The 14,402-nt window shown below is 57.6% G+C and overlaps 7 protein-coding genes across 7 annotated transcripts; 2 read left to right on the top strand and 5 right to left on the bottom strand.

Annotated features, from left to right (window-relative positions):
• Positions 1–211: 211 nt before the first annotated feature.
• Positions 212–1,050, bottom strand: J3D65DRAFT_310283 (uncharacterized protein). The gene is made up of 3 exons (XM_066795261.1): positions 622–1,050; positions 400–565; positions 212–333 (listed from the first exon to the last, which is right to left on the bottom strand). Exons 1-2 carry the CDS (start codon positions 903–905, stop codon positions 400–402), a joined length of 450 nt encoding a protein of 149 aa, XP_066657353.1. The 5' UTR covers positions 906–1,050; the 3' UTR covers positions 212–333.
• Positions 1,051–2,795: 1,745 nt separating this feature from the next.
• Positions 2,796–3,591, bottom strand: J3D65DRAFT_602075 (uncharacterized protein; the record flags this gene model as incomplete). The annotated part of the gene is made up of 3 exons (XM_066798089.1): positions 2,796–2,928; positions 2,959–3,484; positions 3,528–3,591. 3 exons carry the CDS (start codon positions 3,589–3,591, stop codon positions 2,796–2,798), a joined length of 723 nt encoding a protein of 240 aa, XP_066657352.1.
• Positions 3,592–5,200: 1,609 nt separating this feature from the next.
• J3D65DRAFT_310012 (uncharacterized protein) lies at positions 5,201–7,418 on the bottom strand. Its single transcript, XM_066795258.1, has 2 exons — positions 7,197–7,418; positions 5,201–7,140 (listed from the first exon to the last, which is right to left on the bottom strand). Exons 1-2 carry the CDS (start codon positions 7,302–7,304, stop codon positions 5,416–5,418), a joined length of 1,833 nt encoding a protein of 610 aa, XP_066657351.1. The 5' UTR covers positions 7,305–7,418; the 3' UTR covers positions 5,201–5,415.
• A 1,817-nt stretch (positions 7,419–9,235) lies between these two features.
• Positions 9,236–10,152, top strand: J3D65DRAFT_309974 (uncharacterized protein). Its single transcript, XM_066795257.1, has 2 exons — positions 9,236–9,365; positions 9,418–10,152. The coding sequence occupies exon 2, from the start codon at positions 9,556–9,558 to the stop codon at positions 10,048–10,050; it is 495 nt and encodes a 164-aa protein (XP_066657350.1). The 5' UTR covers positions 9,236–9,365; positions 9,418–9,555; the 3' UTR covers positions 10,051–10,152.
• A 19-nt stretch (positions 10,153–10,171) lies between these two features.
• On the bottom strand, positions 10,172–11,156 carry J3D65DRAFT_310191 (uncharacterized protein). The gene is made up of 2 exons (XM_066795260.1): positions 10,780–11,156; positions 10,172–10,724 (listed from the first exon to the last, which is right to left on the bottom strand). Exons 1-2 carry the CDS (start codon positions 10,933–10,935, stop codon positions 10,254–10,256), a joined length of 627 nt encoding a protein of 208 aa, XP_066657349.1. The 5' UTR covers positions 10,936–11,156; the 3' UTR covers positions 10,172–10,253.
• An 11-nt stretch (positions 11,157–11,167) lies between these two features.
• J3D65DRAFT_602071 (uncharacterized protein) lies at positions 11,168–12,560 on the bottom strand (the record flags this gene model as incomplete). The annotated part of the gene is made up of 4 exons (XM_066798088.1): positions 11,168–11,858; positions 11,906–12,183; positions 12,245–12,403; positions 12,507–12,560. The coding sequence occupies 4 exons, from the start codon at positions 12,558–12,560 to the stop codon at positions 11,168–11,170; spliced, it is 1,182 nt and encodes a 393-aa protein (XP_066657348.1).
• A 457-nt stretch (positions 12,561–13,017) lies between these two features.
• Positions 13,018–13,465, top strand: J3D65DRAFT_666732 (uncharacterized protein; the record flags this gene model as incomplete). Its single annotated transcript, XM_066802951.1, has 2 exons — positions 13,018–13,204; positions 13,290–13,465. 2 exons carry the CDS (start codon positions 13,018–13,020, stop codon positions 13,463–13,465), a joined length of 363 nt encoding a protein of 120 aa, XP_066657347.1.
• Positions 13,466–14,402: the final 937 nt, after the last annotated feature.

Raw genomic sequence — 14,402 nt, 5'->3', positions numbered from 1 at the left:
GCTGCTCTCTCGCTCCCTGCGCGGCGACGTCGTAAGAGTTTCTGCCATGCTGAATCGGGTGTTTCCGAACGCGAAGTCTCAGAGACCTGAGTTGTTGGAGGGACAGAAGAATTTTGGGCGTTTCTGGGAGAGAGAGGATCGGCTTGTGTTGTGCCATCGGCGTCTCTGGGAGAGAGAGGATTGGCTTGTGTTGTGCCATCGGCGGGGCCGCTTGGGGACTCGGTGCGCACGCGGTTGTCCTGGGCGCTGGTGGCGTCTTTCGGCTTTCGGTCGGGGTGGTGACTGGCAGACTTCTCGGACACGCTTCGCCCTCTGCGCTTCTTCTTCTTCGACCTGGAGAAGGACGAACGAACATGGCGTGTTAGACTGTGCCAGGCTTCCTTTCAAGGGGCTGCTGACTTACCGATTGGTTTGCCATTCAGAAACAAGTGATGGCGTCACGTCTGCCTTGTGGACCCAAGTCGGTTTGTATTTCTCGCCCGTAAACTCATCATCTTCCCAGTCAATGAGATACTGACGCAATCTTTCGCCGATGATGCGTCGTGCCTCGTAGAAGCTGCCAGGGCTAGGAAGTTGAGAAACTTGAAGACGACGCCACCCTCGAAGCAGCGCGGCACTGACATTGACCTTGGGCTCCCATGTCGGCAGCCAGTCGCCCTCCCACTGAATCTGATAATGGTCGTCTTGTTGGGCGAGGATGCGGACGGCGGGCCACTCGCGGTCAGGGTCGGGGTTGGGGTCGTTGCGCTTGGATTGCGGAGGCGATAGGCTGGGGGGACGAGACGTGGGCATTCTGAGATCGGATGATGTGGTTGGTTGGTGGGGGCGGATTTAATGAGGTCTGGTGGATCTACGGTAAGGTACGGTTCTGTTGGCGCGCCCGCGTCGTGTCCGCGACACCGCATGACTCGCCGACGCGACGCGGCGCGACCGGGACGCGACACAACACAACATGACACCTCATGACAGGCATGACGGCCAAGGAACGGCGCTACCTCGGGTTTACTCTGGACCAACCCGTACGTCAGGTCAAGGAACACAAGAAACACAACCACAACCACAACCACGCAGCCACACAAGTCCAAAGTCACATCTCTGCCAGTCAAGACATCCAACCATGTCTTCTCCTTTGCTCCGACCCCTGGTACCAATCGCCCCCGCCCACCCGCCTGTCCGCACGAAAGACGCTAAACATCACATTTACTTCATACAGGCCTCCGTCTCCACAACCCGAACCAAATGCAGTTGCTCGCCAAAGCCCACAACCTCGTGGCCATGTCCGTATAGCGACCCTCCTCCCTGCTCAACCCAATAAACGCATACCGCCACCAATCATTATCAAGGGGCAGCAGGCTCTCCTGCCACCATGTCGTCACTCAATACGCCGTCGCCGAATTGCATGTCTTGGATGAAGATGGATCAGCAGGCGGTGTTGCGGCGCGGCGGATGAAGAGAACAAAGGAGGATGCCGTCTCCTCCTTTCAAATGATGCAGCTGGATCCTTTGAGTTTTCAAGGAGGCTTTCGCATCGCCTTTCAAAAGCCGAGAAATGACAAGTGAGTTGCACGACTTGCTGGCCTTCGTGGATCGCAATCTACAGCGGACAGACATGCATACCTGTCCGGCCGTCATGGACGAGGACGGGGAAGAGGACGAGGACGAAACAACAAGAGCTTGGGCGTGGTCATTGAGATTCCTTTCCTGGATTTCCCGCGGTTGTCTTAGGTTGTCCTCCCAACTTTGTCCGGGACTCAGAACGCCGCGGGCTTTACGGTCGCTTCGCGTCGCGTTTGCTCCCGCCCTCCCATTCCCGCGGTCCACTTTTGATGCACCAAGAAGAAGTCACCATATTTGTAGGCGGGTTGGAGTACTCTAGCCTCCCCCTCCCACGTCGGTCAACTAGAAGAGCACAACGCAACCCAATCAAATTTACGACCGGCGCCATCATATCCCAGTGTCAAGGCACCACTCTCGCGGGCACGTCGTACAAGAACAGCGGGATCTATGACGGTCATTGCTGACACCACCGGCTCGAACTTAACCCATCCATGGTAGGCCAGGTCTTTCTCAACTAGTGGTCCCTGATTAACACCAGATGATAGTGTCCCTAAAGGCCGCCGATGTATGCACCAACGGACAACTCTCTAAAGCCCAAGGCTGGAGCAGTGTAACAGTGCGCCCCGCCCGTTAAGCCCATCACTACGGCTCCATAAGGAGGAGGAGGAGACGGAGGAGCAAGAGCATTAGAAGCGCAACAAGTCGAACAGCACTCCTCTCCTAGTGCTGAACTTCCTCCTCCTCTCCCCATCTGGAAAACCAAGCCTATGGCCGGCAGCGGTAGAGTTCCCCCTGCCGCCACCGCCGCCGCGCCCATAACCACGTCCAACAAGGACTGGGTTTCTTGGAGCATTGTCAAGATATCGGGCCGCATCATTGAGCAGCTGGAGGACATGTGGGATGCCTCCCTTGCTTCTAACACCGCCACCACCGCCAAGTCTAGGTGGATTACGGAGTGTTGCCTTGACGCGCAGAGGCAGATCCTAGAGCAGTCCGTGTTCACTTATGCCGATTTGATGGCGACAGCTGTGGAAGAAAGGGGACGCATCGACAACAAGCAGGGAGAGGAGAAGTAGCGGCTAGTTTTCTTGTTACTGGAATCTCGCCAATTTCCTTTCCTTTTAGTCACGCAGGGTTTTGATAAAGAGGGTCGTGTATGTCTTTTTTCCACTGCCAACCTGTTGTTCTTCTCCCTTTCCCTTGTCTCTACCTGATCATAACATAGTCAACCCCCTGCATTATGGACAGTTGAGTGGATGAGGTGCAGGGGTAGGCAAGGACGACTCCAGGTCAAAGTCGGAGCCCGCGCCCGGCTCTGTCAACTGGTCGGCCAACGAAGCCATCGCGCCGTCGCCCGTCTTGTCATCGTCACTGCAGATGCCGCCAGCACAACAGTCTCACAGCAGCTCGCCGCCGGCACCGGCGCCGATGCCACCACGGCTGGGCTGGGCTGACCCACCGCGGCCGCGTCTCGCCTCTCGTCCTTGGTGTCGCCCACGACCTTGACGCTGTTGTTGCGCCGCAACGCGCTGCCCGCGTCGAGCCCGCAAAGAATACACCTGCCAGCAAGACGGACCCGCCGAGTCGCTTCGTCCATCGCAACGCACACCTTCGACTGCAGTCTCGCAGTCATGTCTTACTTGGTTGCTGATTTCCGGTTGCTCCGAGGTAGGTCCAAGAGATGGTCGTGTCGCTGGTTCTCTTCTTTCCTTTGTTACTTGGACATCCTGTTGTAGCCTCTTCACACTGGATTCGTCCATCATTGACAAAGGCCGCCTGCGCGCGTCAACTGCAGTCTTGCAGGAACTGCAGGTGTCTTGCTTGCTTGCTTGCTTTGAGGTCTGAGACAGTACTGTCTTCATGAAAGTTCTCTTGTTTCCTTTGTCAGACAGAATGGAGCCGCCTTTCGCCAACGCATCTGCCGCGCCTGAGATACGGAAACAGTGTATGCCACGGGCAAGTAGACTGACCACCGGCAGCAGAAGCAAGCACGGACAATTTTCCCGTTTCGCAGTCCTTCCTCGGTACGCCCATCAATATCAAGACGAACGGGAAGTCATTCCCAAAGCAGGGACACCCAGACGTTTTGGCTGCGATCCAGCGCTGGATTGCCGCCAACGGCTTCGCAACGGGCAAAAAAAGCCAAAGAAACAGCTTGTAAAGAGCTCTTCAAGCTATTCAACCTCGACAATCCAAGCCCGGTCTACCCTGCGAGGACCAAAGCGACGTTGCGCAGGCGCTCTTGCGCAAGGCCAATGACCAAACCAAGGCTGCTACCGGTACAACACAGACACCATCTACAGCCGCTGTATGTACCGCCACGTCCTACTCGCTCACCAGACTGGCATCGCCTCCAATCATCGCCACTCGCGCAAATTGCCGCTCACTCCCTCTGGCTTCCTTTCGCCAGTTAGTTATGGACGTAGAAAACACCACTGGATGACGCGCCCAAGGGCTTTAAGGTTGACAAGGAGATTATAAAGGCGTGGAACGAGAAGAACGACAAGAAGAAGTATGAGAGCAGGCCAAGGGCATCAAGTAGAGGAAGATGCGGCGGGCATGAATCGTGGGAGCCCCAAGCAGATCCAGTTCATCTCTCGCCGACTTCCATCTTCGCCAGCCACCATTATTTCCTCCGCCGTACAACCCGCCACAGGCTTCTTCCGCCGCAAGCGCGCATCCTGCCTGTGAAACGGAGCCGCGGGTCGCACGTCGGTCACGGCATCTGACGACGACTCTTCTAAGGACAACCAAGACAAGCTGAGCCAGGGGCCCGGGGGAATTGCAGGCGGGCAGGCAGGCAGGCAAGCCCTCAACAGATGCAAACGACCCGGCCGGCCGGCTCACCGGTGGAGAACACGCGGTCGCATTAGATCAAATCATAACCCCTAGTGGTGGTGGAAATCAAGGCAACGGCCATCATTCTGCGGATCCTCCTCTCCAATATTCACGAAACGGCGAGGTCTTGCCCCCAACAACTTGTTCGTTTCCAGCTCAGATCGCCAGTGCTTGGCTCTAGTCGCGGAATGGGGGACATTCTATAAAGCTAGAGGTGCGAGCTTCGCCGCCGCCGGCCGTGTGCTTGTTGACCGTCGTAGAGTCCTCTAGTGGACGTGAGCTTGACGGGCGCCGGAGCAGGGCTTTCATCAACTTAGCATTCACTAGCAAGCTCACGAATTGCATCATCATTGATCGTCTGTCTGTCTGGCGTGCTCCAACAACGTCTCGACCGTCCTTCGTGTGCGTATGTATGTATGTATGTATGTATGTATGCGATGATGGCAAAAGTCGGGCGAGGGAGGGAGCGATTCGGTCGGTCGGCGCCGTCGTGGGGAACCGAACATGAGACGTCCAAGTGCCAGGCATAATGACGCCCGTGAAGGAAACGAAAGCTGGATTTCCGTTTGTGCCCGGCCGGGGAATACACATCCATCGAGTGGTCGTCGGTATGTATCGAGGAGAGCGTCTTGGTTGCTGGCTGCGTGATCGACGTGGCAGACGTGGGCGGGCGAGCGTGCTTCTTGTGTGGGGCGGGCGGGCGAGGAAAGCCCGGAGGTCGATTGACGGGTACCTTAACTACACCAAGGACGGGAGGTCAGGACCGACCGACGGACGAAGTGCGAAACAAGGTGATTGATCGGGTGGGTGGGTACTGTAGTAGGTGAGTGTGCGAGACTGCGATATCACTCGGGGGCGACGCCCGCCGGCAGCACCACACACACGCTAGACTAATTATGGACACGGAGAGGAGAGAACAGGACGTGTCGAGATGCTGCCTGCATGTGCGATGAAAACACTGCTCATGGAAACATACTGTTGAGCGCCGAGGGACCATTGAAAGTTGCAACAACCCGCCGCCTACTTGCCAAGTTCGCCGAGAATCTTCGCGGCCTCGTCCGTCGCCACCCTTGCCCGTCTGAGCTGCTCATCGCTCTCCGCAATGGCCGTGTCCACCAGGTCTTTGAGAGCCTGGTACCCGGCCTGCATCTCCTTCGCGCCAGCCTGCGCCGCGGCGCGTGCGGCCTTGAGACGCACAAGCTTGGTCTCCATCCAGCCGAGGACCGCGGCCATCATGTCGCGCTCGCCCGAAGCTCGAGGAGCTTGTTGTTCCGAGGAGGACGAGGGAAAGTGATACGCCAGGCTGCGGCGATGGTCCTCGACGTGCGCCGACTGGGCTTCGATGGCCATGGCGTCTTGCTCGACGCGCCGGTTGGTCTTGACCATGATGTCCAGGACCGGTCTGGACATGGCGGAGAGGTCACGGTCGAGCTTCGAGAGCTTTTTTGCCCTGGCCGCCGCCTCGTGCAGTCCTAGGAGCATTTGCCTGGATTCGGAGCCTTGCACAGCCTGATCGTCTTGTACAAGATGGTCGACTCCCGTTTCGATTTCGCCCAATAGCAGGTATTGGAAGAGCAAACGCCACAGTGGCGCATTGGCTTCAGTGGGGAGAGGTGCACGCGCAACGATGTAGATGGCGAATATAATGACAAAGACACCGCAGTCATCTGTCCCAGTCTGACGCACATGCGTCACCATCTCAACCTTCCAGGACCCATCCCAGGATATATCCATGCTGCTCATAATAGCGCGGGCCATGTCCTCAGCATCTCGGACAACTAGACTCGGAGCCAGCGAATCATAAACTCTTGCGCGTGAAGCCGGAATGTCGACGTGTAGCAGTATCCAGTGACTTCTCGCCATTTGCACCGGCACGAGGACATGTTTGTGCTCAGTCTTGAGAGTATAGTGGGCAGTCCACTCAGACCATGGGGGACCACCATCTCCAGAGCGACCAATGTCAAGCAAACGGCTATCAGGCTGTATAAATTTGGCAATCAGTTGAGAGATGTCAGTAGAGCTTAGCCAGCCTGGCGGCGAAAGCCGACGTCGAGTAGCAGCAGTAGCATCAGGTTGCTGCTCTGGCTGGCCAATTTGAGCGGCCTCTCTAAGCCGACTTGATGAAGCACTACGAGAAGGCGAAGGTGGACTATGGGTTCCGAGCGTCTTGGCGCGAGCAAGAGATTCCGGCGGCTCAAGAATTCGTCGCTTGAGTGGCCGTCCGCTTCGGCCATTGGAACTGGTACCAACGTGCATGTTGTCTGGTACTGGAGCCCTGGGCTTCACCGCATGCATCATGTCATCTTGGCTTTGCTCCGTGTCCACTAAGCCATCAATCTGTCGCTTGAGTGGCCGTCCGCTTCGGCCGTTGGAACTGGTACCAACGTGCATGTTGTCTGGTACTGGAGCCCTGAGCTTCGCCGTAGGCATCGAGTCATCTTGGCTGTGCTCCGTGTCCAGCAAGCCATACTCAGTCTGCTGCATCTTGCCCAGTCTCTGAAGGGGCGCTTTGGAACCAGTACCAACGCCCATGTTGTCCGATACTGGAGCCCTGGGCTTCACCGCACGCATCAAGTCGCTTTGCTCCGTGTCCGGCCAGCTATACTCAGTCTGCGGCATCTTGCCCAGTCTCTGACGGGGCGCTTTCGGGCTCGCTGGTGTAGGATGACGGATTGGAGGCCTGTCGTGAGGGTCAGGTGTTGGTGAAGCGCATTCCTTGGCTATGGTCGGGCGAGGCGTGTAAATCTGCTTTGGTGAGGGGTCAGCTAGAACCACCAATGGTGTTGACGGGGCATACGCACATCCATCAACGAACCCAGCAGCTTCATCATCGGAGATGACGCTCTCCCTGGGAGACATGGTACCTTGAAGGTCTTCCCGTCCTCCTGGTGGCAGCTGATTGCGGGCATGCTCAACGCTAATATCAGAGGCAGAATCGCTCAAGTAACCAGCAGTAGCCTGAGGAATACCCATTAGTGCTTAGCTTCTTCAAAGACGCACACACCTAGGCCCCGTCGGCATCATACATCCAAAAGCCCTGCAGCTGATGATGGTTCAGCAGAGGTGCCTCGACGCTTGCGTTTGCGAGTCGTGACATTGCCAACGTCCTTGTCCATTGCGGTGCGTACGTCGACGGGTTAGATGTAGTCGCTGCGCTGGACTCCGCTGTCCTTGGACTCTAGCCGATTTGCGTGAGCCTCTCGTATCATTGCCAACGCGCGTTCTGAGTCGATCATGGGCGGAGCGTGCGTCGCAAAAATTGCCAGGTTGGAGACGAGAGAGCGCGACATGAGAGAGCGCGACATGAGGGAGCGAGGCCCAAACTCGCGCAGGAGCTGCTGCGTGTCGAGCTTCCACGGCGACGTAGCGATGCGCCGCACATTCGACGTGCAGTGTGAAGATGCAAGGTGACCAAGCGCAACGGCGCACTTGGAGGCGTCACCGAGCCGCGACCAGATGTCTAGTTTGCGGCGGGAGAAGGCCTCTCTGAGCTTGAAGAAGTCCTCGAGGACAGATGCAGAAGATGCGCTCGCAGATTGCTCAAACGCATTGACCTGCGCGATGAGATCCTGCATTGAAGGAGACGGATTCATGATGGATGCGACAGTGTACGAGGTAGAAGGCGGAAGAGGAGGACGTGCGATGACATTGTGATGTGGCTGAGGAAGACAAAAACGCGACGGGCGGACGCAATAGTCGAGGTTGTTGTTGTTGTTGCGGGCGCAATCGCAGCGGGATTAGGCCCCGCGGATGACATAAGCTTGCCACGAAACAGATGGTAAAGGATCCAGATATATTACATATACCTTAGCAGATGAATGCTCCTTGCACACACACTCTATCCTCTCTTCCTTTCTCCACTCTCCCCTGCTCCCCCCCTGATTGGCTCTGCTAAAACCTCAGGTGGGCAAGAGGTCTGAGGAACTGACGTAACTGGCGATGTCGGACCGAGGATCTACCGACTTGGTAGTGAGTCATCCCGCCGTCTACCTGTCGTCGGTCGTCAGCAACAACCACTACTCAATTCAAAACACGTCCCCTTCTCGCCTGCAGATGGCGCTGTACGCCTACACGCGCTCATCTTTGCTCAACGTCGCCATTCACATGGACCTCACGGCCGCCGTCAAGTAAAGTACGTACATGGTACCTAAAGTATTTTCATGCCCTGACTGACAGATGGGCGCGCCCGCAGGACCCATCTCAACCCCCACGCCTAGCACGTGCTCGACTGGCCCGCCTTCACCAAGTACCGGTTCCTGGCTCCGGCCTGGGATGGCTCTATGACGGCACCGCCCGACGGCCAGGTCCAGGCACCCGCCGGCCCCCCTTCACCGTCCTTCAACACAAAGTCAAGAGACAAGGACGGGAAGTGGAGAGGCGAGCACGGGAAGCCGAGAGGCACGAGTGACAGATTCGCAGCTTGACGTGCCAAGCAGCAACTTGCTTGAGAAGCAAGTGACTGTGTGTAGCGATGTCATTGAAGGTTGAGAGGGTCGCCGACCACCATATATCAACACTTGTAAGTCATGACCGTCTTTCCCGGCTTTCCAAGCTAACAAAAATAAGTGACAGCGACGACCCATTCTACTCGCCCAGATCAGGGACCGGAGCAGCTGGACGTGCCAAGTCCTCAACTTGCAACGGCAGCAACTTGCTCGAGAGTGTCTGTGTGTAGTGACGAAGAAGTAGAGAGGGATAGGGAGTCGCCGACCATCATATATCAACACTTGTAAGTCATGACCATCTTTCTAGGCTTTCCAAGCTGACAAAACCAAGTGACAGCGACGATCCATTCTACTCGCCCAGACCAGAGGCCGGAGCAGCTGGACGTGTCAAGTCCTCGACTTGCAACGGCAGCAACTTGCTGGACAGGGAAGAAGTGAGACTGTGTGTGGCGACCTTCAACACAAAGTCAAAGGACAAGGACAGGAAGTGATCCAAGGGTCGCCGACCATCATATATCAACACTTGTAAGTCATGGCCATCTTTCCATCCAGGCTTTCTAAAGCTGACAAAACCAAGTGACAGCGACGATCCATTCTACTCGCCCAGATCAGAGACCGACGGTTGGCAGTTGAGGACCAGAACTTGCTGTTCAATGCGGCCTTGGAGAGGGGTAGGGCGCTGCGCCCGGTGGTTGTGGCGCCGGGGAGCTTGAGTATGTGTAGGTGGTGGAGGACGTACATACATGGTCGGTCCTGTCACGTTTCTCCTGCACAAATGGATGTTGAAGTACAAAAACCTCCTGGGTCCTCATCCGTGAAGCTTGCCGTGCAGGCACCGCGCATGGCCCTGTTCAATCGCCCACTCATTGACGGCGCGGAAGACGTGGTGCGTCTGGTCCGCCGCCATCTGGACGTGCAAGCCGTCCATGGATGTCGCGCAGCAAGTCGTCAATCGCCGGGCCCCGGCATTGTCAAACGTCGACGGCGGCCATGCGCAGCCGGCCCGTGTTTTTTGTTTGGTTCACTCTACGCTTTTTGTTGCCCAATTTCCCAAGGCCTTGTCGAACCCGTTTGGGGCAGCAATGGAAGTGATAGGCAGCGAAGTAGTCGTCTTGCACAACACGGAATGTTCGTGTTTCATCATGTATGGAGGTGGTCTGTGAATGCAGACTGGCTAAACGGACGGCGAAGTCAATCAACACAAGTATAAGAATTGCTTTAGAATCTTGCATTCTTCCTTGACCGCCGCCGTAGCTAAAGCTTCATCACGGTCGGCCTGCTCCCGAAGCTGCCCAAGCTCTGACCGCTGCTTGTCTAACCACTGGCACAGCGTCTTGAGGATCGTGGTACTTGTCCGGGTACACAGCCGCTGGACCACCACCTCTTCCTTTGAAAACTGTGCCTGTGCATGCCTTAGATCGTCTTTGAGCCGATGGAGCATCTGGACGTCGGATGCGTGCGACCGGGGCAGGTTGGCCACTTCGCGCACCAGCTGCTCGCGCATCGAAACGTCCCTGCGTGCCTCGTCCAGGGTCGCATGCGTGCCAGCTGGACGACGCGAATCATTTCTTCGGCGCGCATCACGGCTTTCGCCAGAATCTTGGACCGATCCTGCAGTGTTTGCGCAGCCTTGACCAGGCCTCCGGCGCCTCGAGGTTGGTGTTGCGCGTCCGGCGGAGCATCCGGCACCTTCAAAGAGGTGAACAGGCCCTCAGAACCTTGGTCGTCCGGCCGAGGATGAACAAGGGCGCGCGTAAATGTCACCCGCCAACACGACGCGTCAATCTCAAAGGGCAGGTCGGTACGGGCAAAGAGGTAGACGCTGACAATGACGTAGATGCCACAGTCGTGGCCGTTGGTCTGTTGGAGGGCCTTGTGCATCACCTTGGTTAGCGCTTGCATGCACGAGTTGCACACAGCGGGGAGGAGATCGGGCTACCTTTGGGTCGCTTTGATAGCTCCACTCTCCTCCATTCCAGGAGAGATTGAGCGCTGTTACCATAGCCCTTGCTGCCACTCCAAGGTCCCGTGCCGTGGCCTCATCGCCCGATTGAATAAAGAGGGAGGCACGATGGAACTCGAGATCCAAGCACATCAGGACCCAGGACCCAATGCTTTTGTCGGCTCACGTACAGCGGGACCAGGAGCATCGCATCGGATTCCAGTCGACGCTGACGACTGCGCGACGCCCATGCATCCCATGTTTCGCTTGCCTTGGGCCCAGCGACATCAACGATCCGGACTTGGCTTGGCGGCAAGAACAGCTCAACAATTCCCCAGATGCTTACGTGTCCGAGCCACTTGAAAGGGCGTGGCTGGTTGAGAATCTATGCGGCCTGGAGAGGTGGCCAAGGAGTGTCAACAGCTGTCGCTGCTGGGTCGGGGTCGTCATCGATGCGGACTGTGTCGGGCGAGGGGTGACTCGAGTCTTTGGAGGGATCCCTTGACTTGTGCGGGCTTGGATCGGCCTGCTGCTGTGCCACCGGACCGTCTGCGACCTTGTGTCCGTTTCCACTGCGATTGGTATCGGGTGCTGGCAGGCTCAAGGAACGGCGAGGGCGGCGGACTGATACATGACCGTCGGAGAGCGCGCCACGGAGAAGGTCGCCTTGCCCACCCGTTTCTCCCTCGGCATCCGGAGGGCGTCGGGCGTAAGGTCTATTGTCGACATCTTCGAAAAGCGGCGACAGCATGTTTGCGTAGGATTCAGGTAAAAGACGAGCACGATGAGCCCGAGATTGAGCATGTGTAGACTTCACGTCCCAGGCGATGCGGCGGATCTTGAGAGGTGGGCCGTACGGCTCGGATTCGCATTGCGCGCGCTGACGCTTTCGTGGTGTCGTGGAGGTGCGACCGCGAACATGTTGGATGGTAGTCTCGTCTCTCTCCTGCAAGTTGGGAAGAGGAGAGGAAAGGCCCGGGGCAGCCAAGCGTGTTGGCGACGCTGCAGAGGTGTCGGCGTCGACGAAGCTATAGTCTTCCAGACCCGAGTTGAAGTTGCCCAAGGGCAACGGCAGGCTGGCACGCGTATAGTCGTTTCGCCGAGCCATCTCGGTTCCGGGCACATCGTTTGGCCATTGCCTTGTCTGCTGTCGCTGTCATCGCTTGCAATGCCCTCGAATTCATCGTTGCCGTAGTCGCCGTCGTCGCCGTCGCGGACAGCATCAACTTGGCGGTTGCCACGGTTGGAGTCACCGTGTTCGTCATCCACGTCTGTTCGAGTGTGCTGGGCATTGTCCGTCGCCTTCTTGATTCCGTTTTGGTTTATGGATGGGACAGCGGTAGGAGGTGTTGCGGAGGGAGCGGGCGAGACGGTTTGCGTGGCGGTAACGGTCGAGGTGTCCTGCCGTGAGGGCCGACTGTAAGCAACGCGCAATGAAAAGTGAGGGCGAACTACTACCTACCTTCTTCTCGTCCACGTCCATGCTCTCGGGCTGACATGGCCCGGCGTTTTCTTCATGGTCGGCAATTTCCAGCTGGCCCGCCGCCTGTGAAATGTCGGTTGTGGCCCAGTCGCGCTTGGAGACGCCGCAGGCAGAGGTTTGGAGACGGGCGTTGCGGGCCTTGTCGAGGGCTGATGTAGTCGACGATGGGCCGAGTGCGCCAAAATGTGGCGGTGGGGAGGGCGAAATAGTGGAGGCCGTCCGCGCTCAGGTGTCCTTTTACTTTGATCTTGAGCCGCGCGGCGACCTGCACCAGATGGTGGAATTTGATTGTCATGTCCGGCGGCTTTGGCGCGACCCCGCTACGAATTGGCTATGTAGGCGGAAGGCTTGCCAGGGTGGAGGCGACGGAAAGAAAGGGCGGAGCGCGGCGACCTGGCATCGCAGATTGCTCAAACTCTCCAAGCCGGCGTATGGGCGGCGAAGGAGGAGGTGGCTGGATTTCATCTCCAGACGCCATTGAGTGTTATAGGCTCGGGCACCTCATGCGTCAGGCAGTCAGTCACCTCAGTGATGGATCGGATGCCGTGTCTGGCGGAGCGGGTCACATGATCTGACAAGTCAGCAACTTGTGTGAACTTGTGCGACAGAATCGCCTACTTGGCTGCACAAGAAGCTGACTCATCCTCACAAGCATCCTGCTTGTGCAAAGCGATGCGCTGAGATGGCGCATTTCCGCTGGCGAGATCGGATTACGCATTCCCGCTAGCGAGATATGATTCCCGCCAGCGAGTATGGCCATTCCCGCTGGCGAGTATGCCGGTCACATGAGCAAGCGGCTGAGTCACCCGCTGGCGAGTATGGTTTCCGCTGGCGAGTATGGTTTCCGCTGGCGAGTATGGTTTCCGCTGGCGAGTATGGCCATTCCCGCTGGCGAGTATGCCCGTCACGTGAGCAAGCAGCTGAGTCACCCGCTGGCGAGTATGGCCATTCCCGCCGGCGAGCATGGCCATTCCCGCTGGCGGGTATGCCGGTCACCTGAGCAAGCGGCTGAGTCACCCGCTAGCGAGATTGGGCATTCCCGCTGGCGAGATCCGCTGGCGAGATGGCGAGACTCCGTCTCCGTCTCCGTCTCCGTCCGATCGCGCGTCGCAACGACACTTCAACAACAACAGCCACCAGCCTGCTCCCGTCTGCACCCGCGACGCACGTCTTCGCCCCATTGACCTGGAAGTTTCGTGAGCTCATACGGCTCCTGTCTGTTTCCTCCATTCCTGCCTCCAGGAACATTGCTCACCAGCACGATCAAACCGCTCCCGGCAGCAGTGGGTGCCGTCCATCATCCCTGTCTCGCCGTGATGCCATCCCAGCGACTCTGCCAATGCAGCTCCTGCGCCCATGCGCTTCGGCTCACAACACACGCGCCGCACCTCAGCACAGCATCGACTCCATCATTTCATTCGCGCACATGTACTGCCACCGGGGCGAACCGCAGCTGCTACAATCTTGGAATGTGGACAATAGAGATGAAAGGTTCCAAAGCTTTCGTCTCGGATGAACGCCAGTTGACTGTCTTCGCGGGTTCTCTCGGCCGACCACCCGACCAACTGCGTCTCTCCGGATGACCTCACACCGTCCATCCTTCATCTCCTACACCGCGACTGACACAAGGTTCTGGTCTGCCTGAGTTCTGCTGCGCCAAGTGATGGCGCCTGCTGTCAATGCTAGGGTCCTTCAATGGCCGTCTACACGCCTTGAGCTCGTCGAAGGAGCTGGGGCCAAGTGCCCTCGGTTGAAGACGAGTCGTCCAACTCGCTCCTCAATGAAGCGCCGGCTCACTCGGATTCGGAGGAGAAGTATCAGTACATGCGGGCCACAAAGCCTTGTCCATCTGTTCCAGCCACCCGCGCGCGGTATGAGGCACACCCATTCGCTGGACTCTCGCAACCACTACTGGTGCAAATGAGCAGAAAAGTAACCCGTCCTTCGAGTTTCATCCAACCCGTGGTCTGCTCTTGGCTTACCCCGCCAGATGGCAGATACTCTGTCTCCGTGCTGCCCTTTCAATTTCCTCTTTTCACCGACTCAACTGATTTGGGTCTTCCCGCTCGAGCTGATCCAGCGCCATTGCAGCATCATCTTGTTCACTACCCGCGCCTCCCTCCCATTTGCCCGCTGG

This window comes from Phyllosticta citribraziliensis (genome assembly GCF_038025025.1).
Source record: "Phyllosticta citribraziliensis strain CPC 17464 chromosome Unknown J3D65scaffold_4, whole genome shotgun sequence".
NCBI lineage: Eukaryota > Fungi > Ascomycota > Dothideomycetes > Botryosphaeriales > Phyllostictaceae > Phyllosticta > Phyllosticta citribraziliensis.
The sequence above is the reverse complement of the archived record's forward strand: the minus strand, read 5'-3'. Positions and strand labels throughout refer to the sequence as shown.

What these genes read in the sequence shown, in the direction of transcription:
- J3D65DRAFT_310283 (XM_066795261.1), bottom strand. Translation starts at nt 905, where the DNA reads ATGCGGTGTCGCGGACACGACGCGGGCGCGCCAACAGAACCGTACCTT. An exon ending in CATGGGAGCCCAAGGTCAAT is followed by an intron (nt 566 to 621) that starts GTCAGTGCCGCG and finishes TCAACTTCCTAG; the next exon opens with CCCTGGCAGCTTCTACGAGG.
- J3D65DRAFT_310012 (XM_066795258.1), bottom strand. Translation starts at nt 7,304, where the DNA reads ATGCCCGCAATCAGCTGCCACCAGGAGGACGGGAAGACCTTCAAGGTA. An exon ending in TGCTGGGTTCGTTGATGGAT is followed by an intron (nt 7,141 to 7,196) that starts GTGCGTATGCCC and finishes TCACCAAAGCAG; the next exon opens with ATTTACACGCCTCGCCCGAC.
- J3D65DRAFT_309974 (XM_066795257.1), top strand. Translation starts at nt 9,556, where the DNA reads ATGTGTAGGTGGTGGAGGACGTACATACATGGTCGGTCCTGTCACGTT.
- J3D65DRAFT_310191 (XM_066795260.1), bottom strand. Translation starts at nt 10,935, where the DNA reads ATGTGCTTGGATCTCGAGTTCCATCGTGCCTCCCTCTTTATTCAATCG. An exon ending in GCTATCAAAGCGACCCAAAG is followed by an intron (nt 10,725 to 10,779) that starts GTAGCCCGATCT and finishes GCGCTAACCAAG; the next exon opens with GTGATGCACAAGGCCCTCCA.